This window comes from Solea solea, chromosome 11, assembly GCF_958295425.1.
Source record: "Solea solea chromosome 11, fSolSol10.1, whole genome shotgun sequence".
NCBI classification, from domain to species: Eukaryota; Metazoa; Chordata; class Actinopteri; order Pleuronectiformes; family Soleidae; genus Solea; species Solea solea.
In genome coordinates, this window is record NC_081144.1 from 2,906,134 (window position 1) to 2,917,679 (window position 11,546).

The following is an 11,546-nucleotide window of genomic DNA, read 5'->3' on the forward strand; positions in this document are numbered from 1 at the left end:
CACTCCAGTGTGTAAGATTTAGGTTTAATTATTTTTAATTGGGCAGAAATGGAACATAAACCTGACAACTCTGCATTTATGTTGGACCACCTTGTTTTTAAAGCACAAACTAAACACTTTTAGACTTTGAATAATAACTCAAAGCTACCACAGATTCCCCTGCATGCTTAGAGATGTGATCTTTAATAAACAAGCAAATTCATTGAGTCTGGAAAAGGCAAACTACCACTTATGTTTATAGAATTATTAATTATTGTACAATGTGTTGATTATTTAATCATTTGAGTGATGAAATATTAGAACAGAAATCACATGATTTTATAATAACAAATCACAAACTGTCTCCCCCAGTACCTCAGCTGTTCCCTGTGCAGATCCAGCATCACTGTGAGATGAGATTTCATCAGTATCTTATTCTATCGCACTCGTCCAGTATTTCGAAAACGTCCTCTGAGAAGTCATTGTAGCGGAGGCTGAAAGAATTTGATACAAAACCAGTACTTGAGATTCTTCTCGTACTTCTTATAATGCTTAAACTAGTTTATGATGAACCGGAGTGAATCAGACTTACTTCATCTCCAGCATGCTGTCGCTGTCCTCCATGACTCGGACGAGGGCCGGGACTGAAGCGTCGGTCAGGGAGTTGTTCCTCAGTTCCAGGTTCTTCAGGGTCTTACTGGCTCGTATGGCGGCACACAGGTCCTCCACGCAGGCGTCTGTCAAGTCGGTCATTTCAACGCTGGGACAGAGAAGGAGACAGATGTGATGGGTTGCAGGTGGTGCATGCTAAAATGAGGAGTTAAAAGGAAACCAAGACTAGGGTGTGGATGCTCGCAGTCGGTGCAAGGACACAAGACTTAAGCCACTTAATAAAAGGCTGACCTAATAAAAATGTCCATCTGCTTGATCATTTTAAGAATATGTTTGCTATTTGACAGCCTTTTTGCCTCAGTTTGTAAACTGCTCACTCTCCTGCACCTAAGTCCATAGAGAAAAGCGGCGTTTTTAGCTCTACTGCTGCCTTGTTTGTTGAAAGAAGGTGAGATACAGCGGCTAACACATACTTTAATATGTCACAGGAGTAGATTTTATTACATGGGTCTTCAAATAAGTGGTTACAATTGCCCATCAACTCACTCTAGGTCCTCCAGCAGACACTTTGGATCTTTAACAGCATCCAAAATGTGTTTGACCCCTCGATCTCCGACTTTGTTCAATCCCACAAGCAAGGACTTGATTCGAGACGTGCCACTTCTCAGCAAAGTGCCCAGCTGCACAAAGACAGGGTGGGTCAACTCGCATCGTGTCAACCTGCAGGGTGACACAAACAAAACAAAACACACACAAGTGCTCTTATCTGAATTTCACCAAATGTTTGTGAAAGGTTGCTACTCTGCTGGACAGATCCAAATATCAATGGGAAGTCAAATAAAGTGTGTGCCTCTACCCTAGTTTTTCCACTGGGCATTCAGGACGACTGAGGGCTTGGCAGAGCAGCAGCGCCCCCTCCTGGCCCAAATCATTCACTGAGAGGTCCAGCTCTGACAGAGAGCAGTGCTCCGACACCAGGCTCTCCATCAAACCAGGGCAGCACTTGCCTGTCAGCTCACTGTCAAAGAGACTGGACACGGAAATGAAGAGAAGTCAATTAGAAAACCCTCTCTCATTGTCAGTGCATCGATAGCCCTGAACTTCATGAACTCAAACATACTATCACACTTTTGCTGCTATAAAGGTTTGTCAATAATTCACCCTGCAAGGTTTAACCGTTGAGCCTTTTAAGTCAGAGGTTTGTGATTTATGTTATTCTCCGTAAATCTGTAAATCGTTCACATACTGTATATTCCTCACAAGTTATGAAAATGATGTCACAGATGTCACGGTTGCAGTTGGATTATTGTTTCTGATAAAATGTGACCTCCATGGAAGTCTCTCAGAGCTCTGTTTGAAAGAACCTTGAACTTAAAGGGAGTTCAATCATTTCAAAAACTCATTTGTGCTATTTTTCCGTTGACCTTTATGTTTTATTCTAAACATTTTGCCATTTTTAGCTCATTATTCTATTCATTTAATCATTAGCTGCAATACGTGTAGTTCTTATTTCTTAACCATAATGTATGCAGTGTCATTTAACCTAAAATGAATTTGCCAATAAAGACTGTACATTTGTAGGTTATTGTGGGTTTCATTCCCGGCTGTAAATGCGCTATATAAATACAGAACATTCATCACATATACTGTATATCAAAAATGTACATAGTCTAGAGCTGCAACTAACGATTATTTTCATAATCGATAAATATATCGATTACTTTCTCGATTAATCGTTTGGTCCTTAAAATGTTAGAAACCATAAAAAATGTTGATCGGTGTTCGTCAAACCTGGAAACGATGATGTTCTCAAATGTCTTGTTTTGTCCACAAACCAAAATGATTCACTTTTAATGATTTCTTTGTTATCCAGAGCAAAGAAATTAAGAAAACATTCACATTTAAGAAGCGTAAACAATCGGAAATCTTGTTTTAATCATGAAAAAAGCTTAGAACCGATTAATCAATTATCAAAATAGTTGTCGATTAATTTAGTAATCGATTAATTTTTTAAGTCTTCCAGATGTGAAAATATAGTGAACAGCCACTAGGGGGAGACTCAAGCGGTTGCAAATATAACACCCTTAGAATGGAAGTTTATGGTAAAATGTGTCAGTAAACACTTTCCTGAAGAGTTATTGGTCTCCATAGCTAGTTTCAGGTCTTCTTATTAACACACAAAGTAAAGTGTGGCACATATGAGTGGACACCAGTGTGATTGACAGCTGGTGTCGTCAACATGTCACAAGTCGAATTGCAAATCTCGAGGCTTCAGAAGTGTGTGGTTAGCTGAGAAACAAAGACAGGACACGGACGGCAGTTCATCGCTCTGAGTCACAGACTTACTTGAGGCTCTGGAGTTTACACAGAGGGTGTTTCAGGGCGTTGCACAAAGCCTCCACTCCACTGTCACCAATCACGTTCCCTGTCAGGTTCACTTTTCTCAGCTCTGAGTTTCCAGAACACAGAGCTGCAGATAAAGCGTCCATGGACAGTGCAGTCAAATCACTTCTTTGAAGCCTTACAATAAAAAAAAGTTATTTTTCAAACCTTTAGATCATTGACAAACTAAGACTCGTATTGTAATACTCCACTTGTTGATCATACTTACTGGAGCTCCTGTAGTTTGCATTGAGGACTACATAATGCTCTGCACAGCGTCATCAAGCCCTGGTCTCCGATGTGATTGGCGCTGATTTTTAACACACACACCCGAGAGTTGCCTGAGGTCAGCGCAGACACCAGGTCTTCACAGCTCGCCGCAGTCAGTCCGCATAATCGAACACTGGGTCAATTACACGGAGCAGAAAGTCAATAGACCATTTTCTTTCTTGTTTAAAGTTAAATCAGGAGCTAACCTCACCTTATATTGAGCAGTTTGCAGTCTCTGAGTCCGTTGCAGAGAACCTTAAGCTTTTCATCTCCGAGCTGCGAGTTAGAGAGATCCAGCTCTTCTGTGATTCCTCTGCTGAGCGCTGAAGCCAGGTGAACGACAGCTTCAGCGCTCAAGGAGCTGTCTGACAAGCTGTAAGACACAGGGTAGCAGAAGCACTCAGGGATTCAATAACGGTAATTATGTCAACATAACTTTCTTCAATAGCAATAAAAGAAAAGTTTACTTCACTCACACCAAAGTCCATAGAGAACATCTGTGATTTTATATTGCACCACACTCCATCATCAAGTTCAAATGTCTTTTGTTTAGATTACCCTCAGTGACACAAACGAACGAACAAACGAGTAGACCAGCAGCTCCTGTGTCTCCACGAGCTAAAAACACTGATTTTCTCTAGGGACTTTTCTGTGGGAAAATCTTATAGATTTTATTAGGTAAGCCTTTTTTTAAGTGGCTAAAATCTCCCTGCTGAGAGTGACCGTCCACATTTTGGAAAGTTCTGATAAGAGACAAGCATTTTACATACAAATACATGAACTAAATGATGCAATAAGACCTTTTTTTTTTTTCTTACAGTATCTTGTGTGATGCTTTCATAACTGAAGCCAGGACTTCTGCTTTCTCCTCTGTCATGTTCCTCATCCTGTACAGATTCAACAACTCCATCTCCCCGAGGCACGAGAAGACAAAGTTCAGAGCCACGCAGTCCTGAAGGCTCAGGCCGCCGTAGCTGATGCCTATGCGTGCTGAAGGGGTGACGATCTCCTTCACCAAACTCTCACTCTGAGCTTGATGAAGAAGATGGAAGCAACGGTAGTGCTCTTCTTTGCGACACCCCTTGAGTGTTTCCACTGAGCTGCTTTTAAACCAACGTTTGAAATCCGCGATGTGATCCGAGTCTAGCGCCCCCAGCAGGGTCTCGAGCGGTTTGCGCTGAATTGGCTCGGAGAGTCCGGACAAAAAGAGATCCAGAAACTTTGCGTGAACTCTGTGCTTTTCCAGCACCTCAGCCACACCCTCAGATGGCGACTTGCCCAAAAAGAGAGACACAGCCAGGAGGAACTCCAGCATCGGCTGGGAAGTGAAGGAGAAACCACACGTATCTGAATCCAGGTCGCCGTCTACTTGCAAGAATGCACTTGCTGAGCTGAGAAATGGTTGAAAACCAAAGTGACCGAGTTCCTCTTTGGTGCAGCTTGAATGTTGGTCAAGAGAACAATGAGAGGCCATCCTGCCGAGGGCCAGCACTAGTTCTCTGTTGCAGGCCTCGTTCAGTGAGACCACCTTCAGCAGGTGAACCAGGATATGTACAAAGAGCTCAGATAATGTTTCTGGAAGTGTTGCTCCAGCATCCATGAGAGTTCTGTAAACAGAGCAAACTGTCCAACAGAATCTAGGTGAGCTGCAAAAATCATAAAAACCCAGAGTCTTTTCCATGTGCACATGCGCCTTATGAGCAACAGATGGGTCAGTGAAGAAAGCATTAAAGTAAGCCTCTCTTTGGGGCTTCAGAAAACCCTGAACCTCCATCCTGGTGCCACTCAGAAACTTCAGATGTTCTGACGGCCTGGTTGTCACCACGAAGGCGGCTCCTTTTAGCAACGATCCATGAAGCAGACTGGATATCAAGCAGGACACTGACACCGCCTGGCCGGGGTCAGAGCAGAGGATGTGGGCCGAGGGGTCCAGGGAAAGACCGCATCGATCCAGATCATCAAAAACAAACAGCACATCTTCTGGCTTCTGCAGAAACAGGTGCATGGACTGTGGAGGAATACGACTGAGATGGTGTTGCGTTATCAAATTCTCCAAGGACAGTGGGTCTTTGAGAGAATTGATCTCCTCCAGGCGAAAGTAAAAAACACAAGAGAAGTGTTGAAGGTGTTCTTCTTCTTCTTTCGCCCAGTCTAGCACAAGCTTCTCCAGTGTCGTGGTCTTGCCGGACCCTTCTCGACCCACCAGGATCACATTTCTGACTTCACCAGACAGAACAGTGTGGATGGCATGATCCAGGGTGGACGTCGACTCGTCGCCTTCATTTCCTTCTGTCTGTGGCTGAGCTGCAGGACCTGTCTGGTGAATGTACCTGCTGCTGTTTATCACACTGAGAGGCAGCTCTCCTCCCAGAAGTGTCGGCGCGGTGCCCCTTGGCCTCTGGACGTAAGTCAACACAGCGTCTTTGTCCATTGTGCAATTAAATCACTGTGGAGAGTGAGAAAAAAAGTATTAAATGGGACATAGGACAATGTGCTAGAGACATTTCTTCAGATTGTTTAATTAACTGCACTTTTCTACATTTTCTCACAACACACACACACACAATGCAAGTTTACACAACACTGGAGTGGACGGTGCCGTTACCTTAAGACGTATCGCTGCCGTAAACCAAGAAAGGGACTTTTTAAAAGAGTTGAGAAAGCAGAGTGACTTATCTTTTAAGTTACACCCACAGTGTGATAAGGATCAACAGTGTGCCAACAGTAGTGATTTGTCACAGGATGTAAGGTGTGTATTTTAGCCCAGAGAGAAGACTTACAGGCAGTACACAGACTGCACAGAAAGCCACAAATCAATAAATGATGTAATTTAGTCGATGGCGACAAGTCATGCAAACTGGTTGAAAAAACAAACAAGAAGCACTAGGAATCGGATTCTGATTGCCGTCACTTTTCCATTCATCTTGAACGGGATGGTAGCAGTTTATAAGGTGTGTTTGTGTGCCGAGCATTCCACCATTTTTAAGAGCCCAGCCCTGAAGCCAGACACTCGCTCTCAGTGACAACATGGCTGCTGTACGGGACACAATGAAAAACTGAAGAAACTGGCTGAAAACTGAAATTTATAAACCACACACATATTAGTTTTTGTGACTCGGGTGTTTGAAATTCCTTGTTTGGTCTTAATTGTGTGACACAAACGTACAAAATGATGCAGCAGTAGATCAGTGAAACCACTGTTCATTGTGTACAGTAAAGACTACACTTCAAAAACCCTGAATCATCCCTTTTACGCTTTTGTCCCAATCTCTTGGTGGCTTTATTTGGCATAATCCCAGAATATATCAAATTGACAGTTTTTCGTTTGTTATTTTCTCTCAAAAATGCTTAATTGAAACTATGTGAATACAGACTAACAAAATAAAGCATACACAAAAATAGTCTATAATTCTATACGTAATAAAAGATGCAGTACGCCAGGGGGAAGAAGTATTTTATTTTTTAAGGAAAATACTAAATTTAAATCAAAATCTTATAATGTTCACAAAGGTTATAGGTTTTGACAACTTTTTTTGTACAGTCAAAAACTGAAAAGACATATTGTTTTAAAAACCCTTAAAACAATATAAAATTTGGTTAGTATAATAGATAAATTGATCAAATAGATTTGTGTATTAACCTTTCTTTCAGTGAATCCAAACAATACATCACTCCAACATCGAGAATTGGGGGTAAATAAGCCTTTTGTACTAACTTCCTCTCCTAGCTCGATGACTTATTGCTGTATTATAATTTGGACACTCAGTTATAATAATCATGGTTTTTTTTGGTTTTGTTTGGAAAGGAACAGGTAGGACAACATCTTATCTAACCTTGCTATTACTCGTTACATTCTTTTAACTTTTTTAACTTGTGAAACTGTTATATCACTGTTCAAATGTACTCATATTTATTACATTAGTCAACAAACTGTGTTTATATTCATGGTATAACCCGGGTCACACACACTTACTTACTGCGTTCATACAGGAGAGAGCCGTTTCGTTTTCTGCATCCGGGAACTAAACCCGCGCTTCCGTTTACACGTAAAAGAATCTATCGTTCCGCGCATGCGTACTCACAACCTCGCGTTTTAATGGTTAACACGGCACTGACTGCTTTGAATGGAGGTAAGTACGTGCGGAAACAAAACGTGACAACGTGCTGTAAAGGGGAAATGCGTGTTAACAGCAGACATGTCTCTGTTTTCACGGGTGGGGTTTACGCCCACAGTCTGTGGAAGCCTTTAACACGAGTCTGAACATTCTCCACGCGTGATTCATAACAGGAAGTAGGAAGTGAATTCAAGCCCCGAGACTTGACTTACAGGCGGGAACCAGTTTGGAACCAGTCCAGACCAGCTGCATATCGTGCTGCAAACTAATTAAAAATAAATAAATAAATACAAACGTATGAGTCACTAGAGCTTTAATATGGTTAGGTAAAGTTACAGGTACTTTAATTTCCTTAAGTTGTATGTTTTGTGATTAATTAAGTCGTTTTTTTGGCATTTTATTCTTTCACCCCACTTCCTACCACTATTTTGTTATTTCTAGATTTCAAAAATATAGTTAATGTGTTTGTATTTTGTTTTCCCACATTTTTCAGTAATTATATATGTATAATTATACACAGATATCAAACAGTAACAAGTATATAAAAAACCACACATAACCCCTTCATTTATTTAGGGTTCGAGCAACAAGGTTGCAAGAACCCTATTGAAATGCAAAAGATTATTATTATTATTATTATTATTATTATTCCTAAAAGTAAATCGCATTTTTGAGGCCTTTCCCATACCCCAAAACTCACAGATTTTTGTGACCGCATCAATCCTGGTGTAAATTTACGTCTGAAAGTCGTTCGGGGAAAATGCGTGGAAAATTGGAAGTGGGAGGGGCTAAAAAGTCACGCAAAAAACTTCTATTAGGTCAACTCATGTCGGGTTTAACGTATGTGAACGAAACTTGGTACACACGTTCATTAGGTGGGGACGGTCAAAAAAGTCGATGACGACTTTCCCGTGAAACCTACAGGAAATCCGCCATCTTGGGTTGATTGGCGATTTTTGGGCGATTTTGGCGAATTCGCAGCAATGGTATTTGAACTAACTCCTCCTAGAGTTTTCGTGCGATCACCTTCAAACTTGGTGAGGTCCATGTGGACCAGTTGAGGAGCTCACGGTATCAAAAGTTTTTTCAAATGTCGCACGGCGCACGAGATAGGGGGCGGCAAAGTTCGTGATGATTCTGATGTTTCGCATCAGAAAAACAAAACTCTTATAACTTTGCGATGGAAGGTCCGATCCGAACCAAACTTGCTATGATTGATGATGGGCCATGGCTGAAGACGTCTATGAAAAAACGGTGAAGTTTGAAAACAGCGCCTCCTTGTGGTGGAAGAAAATACACCAAAAAAAAGTTTTTTTACGATTTCGGGAATAACTTTTACACAGATAATCGTACCGCACTCAAAATTGGTGACAACAGTCAAAACACATGGTAGATGATGCGTGATCAATATGACGACAAATCGTTTAACGGTGTTGCCATGGCAACGACGCAAAGTCGGATTTTTGGGACAAAAAATCAAACTGCTACAACTTCGCGAATCCTGGTCCGATCTGAACCAAACTTGCTAGGATTGATGACAGTCCGGCCCTAAAGACGTCTATATGAAAATATTCAATTTCGAAAACAGCGCCCCCTGGTGACAGCAGACAATATGACAGCTTGTATTTCAATTATCTCCTCCTAGAGCTTTTGTGCGATCACCTTCAAACTTGGTGAGATCAATGTGGACGAGTTGAGCATCAAAAGTTATCAAAAGCTTTTTAAAATATTGTATGGCGTACGAGATAGGGGGCGCCAAAATTGGAGATAATAATAATTTTTCACAACAGACAATGAAACTCTTATAACTTTGCGATGGAAGGTCTGATCCCAACCAAACTTGCTATAGTTGATGATGGTTAGTTGCTGAAGACGACTATGTTGCTGAAACGGTACATTTTCAAAACAGCGCCTCCTGGTGGTGGTAGAAAATTCTAAAAAAAGAAACTGTTACAACTTTGCCAATCCTGGTCCGATCTGAACCAAACTTGCAAGGATTGATGACAGTCCTGTCCTGAACAAGTCTATATGAAAATATTCATTTTCAAATACAGCGCCCCCTGGTGACAGCAGACAGAATTACATTTATAGTTTTTGATGCTGCTCCAACAGGGATTGTTGTATCCACTTGAAACTTAGTATGTGGGACCCCAGACCCTTCCTCAACATGTCCGTAAAAGGTCACCTACCTACAGGAAGTGGAACACCCGAAACAGGAAGTAAAGTCTTACATTGTCCGATTGACACAAAACTAGATATGTGAGTTACGGGACCTTCCCTGAACATGTTTCCACAGACGAACAGGAAGTTGGCCATTTTAAACAGGAAGTGCCCTCTAACTTTGCCGTACGTTGTCCGATTTGCACGAAACCTTATATGTGACACCAGGGACCTGTCCTGAGCATGTCTGCAAAAGATGACCTCCCAACAGGAAGTGGAATGCCCGAAACAGGAAGTAAACTCTAAGATTGTCCGATCTGAACAAAACTTGATGTTAGACAAGGGAACTTCCCTGAACACGTTTACGGACGCGCATTTGACCGAACAGGAAGTCGGCCATTTTAAACAGGAAGTGCCCTATAACTTTGCCATACGTTGCACGATCCCCCTCGAAATTTGGAACGACATGCGCGGGGACGCCGCTGAAAATAACTAGTACTGAAAATAACTAGTATCGCGCGCGGTGAATGAACGGGTGAGAGCGCGAGGCACGCGGGGAGCCGTGGCACACGGCGACCCGCGTGGGTCGGCTCGAACCCGTTCAGAACCGCGCGCGATACTAGTTATTTTTATGGGTTGCTTTCCAGTTGCTTTTATATAGAATTTTGTTTATTAGGGTTCGAGCAACAAGGTTGCAAGAAACCTATTGAAACTGGAAGGATTATTATTAGGGTTCGAGCAACAAGGTTGCAAGAAACCTATTGAAACTGGAAGGATTATTATTATTAGGGTTCGAGCAACAAGGTTGCAAGAAACCTATTGAAACTGGAAGGATTATTATTATTATTCTTATTATTCCTTAAAGTAAATCGCGTTTTTGAGGCCTTTCCCATACCCCAAAACTCACAGATTTTTGTGACCGCATCAATCCTGGTGTAAATTTACGTCTGAAAGTCGTTCGGGGAAAATGCGTGGAAAATTGAATGTGGGAGGGGCCAAAACGTGCGAAGCGACCTGTCAAAATTCACCATGACCAACACAATTATCGCACATGCACGAAAATCGGTACACATGTGTAGTTGGTCAGGATGAAGAAAAAATTACATTATGACCATGATCCAAACCCAACAGGAAATCCGCCATCTTGGGTTGATTGGCCATTTTTTGGCGATTTTGGCGAATTCGCAGCAATGGTATTTGAACTAACTCCTCCTAGAGTTTTCGTGCGATCACCTTCAAACTTGGTGAGGTCCCTGTGGACCAGTTGAGGAGCTCACGGTATCAAAAGTTCTTTCAAATGTCGCACGGCGCACGAGATAGGGGGCGGCAAAGTTCGTGATGATTCTGATGTTTCGCATCAGAAAAACAAAACTCTTATAACTTTGCGATGGAAGGTCCGATCCGAACCAAACTTGCTATGATTGATGATGGGCCATGGCTGAAGACGTCTATGAAAAAACGGTGAAGTTTGAAAACAGCGCCTCCTTGTGGTGAAAGAAAATACACCAAAAAAAAGTTTTTTTACGATTTCGGGAATAACTTTTACACAGATAATCGTACTGCACTCAAAATTGGTGACAACAGTCAAAACACATGGTAGATGATGCGTGATCAATATGACGACAAATCGTTTAACGGTGTTGCCATGGCAACGACGCAAAGTCGGATTTTTGGGACAAAAAATCAAACTGCTACAACTTCATGAATCCTGGTCCGATCTGAACCAAACTTGCTAGGATTGATGATAGTCCGGCCCTTAAGACGTCTATATGAAAATATTAAATTTCGAAAACAGCGCCTCCTGGTGACAGCAGACAATATGACAGCTTGTATTTCAATTATCTCCTCCTAGAGCTTTTGTGCGATCACCTTCAAACTTGGTGAGATCAATGTGGACGAGTTGAGCATCAAAAGTTATCGAAAGCTTTTTAAAATATTGTATGGCGTACGAGATAGGGGGCGCCAAAATTGGAGATAATAATCATTTTTCATAACAGACAATGAAACTCTTATAACTTCGCGATGGAA

General features: G+C 41.8%; 1 protein-coding gene across 2 annotated transcripts; it reads right to left on the minus strand.

Annotated features, from left to right (window-relative positions):
- Positions 1-8: 8 nt before the first annotated feature.
- Positions 9-7,516, minus strand: si:ch73-233m11.2 (NACHT, LRR and PYD domains-containing protein 3). Of its 2 annotated transcripts, none has more exons than XM_058642043.1 (9): positions 7,221-7,516; positions 4,062-5,689; positions 3,455-3,616; positions 3,203-3,376; positions 2,938-3,111; positions 1,448-1,621; positions 1,138-1,311; positions 572-739; positions 9-473 (listed from the first exon to the last, which is right to left on the minus strand). In XM_058642043.1, the coding sequence occupies exons 2-9, from the start codon at positions 5,672-5,674 to the stop codon at positions 404-406; spliced, it is 2,709 nt and encodes a 902-aa protein (XP_058498026.1). In that variant the 5' UTR covers positions 5,675-5,689; positions 7,221-7,516; the 3' UTR covers positions 9-403. The 2 variants fall into 2 exon arrangements, with proteins under 2 accessions (XP_058498026.1, XP_058498027.1); XM_058642044.1 differs by lacking the exon at positions 7,221-7,516 and adding an exon at positions 5,849-6,345.
- Between the last annotated feature and the right edge of the window lie 4,030 nt (positions 7,517-11,546).

Coding starts and splice junctions, on each gene's coding strand:
- si:ch73-233m11.2 (XM_058642043.1), bottom strand. CDS start 5,674: ATGGACAAAGACGCTGTGTTGACTTACGTCCAGAGGCCAAGGGGCACC. Junction 3,617..4,061: donor AAAGCATCACACAAGATACT/GTAAGAAAAAAA, acceptor TGTGTCTTACAG/CTTGTCAGACAGCTCCTTGA. Junction 474..571: donor GACAGCATGCTGGAGATGAA/GTAAGTCTGATT, acceptor AAATTCTTTCAG/CCTCCGCTACAATGACTTCT.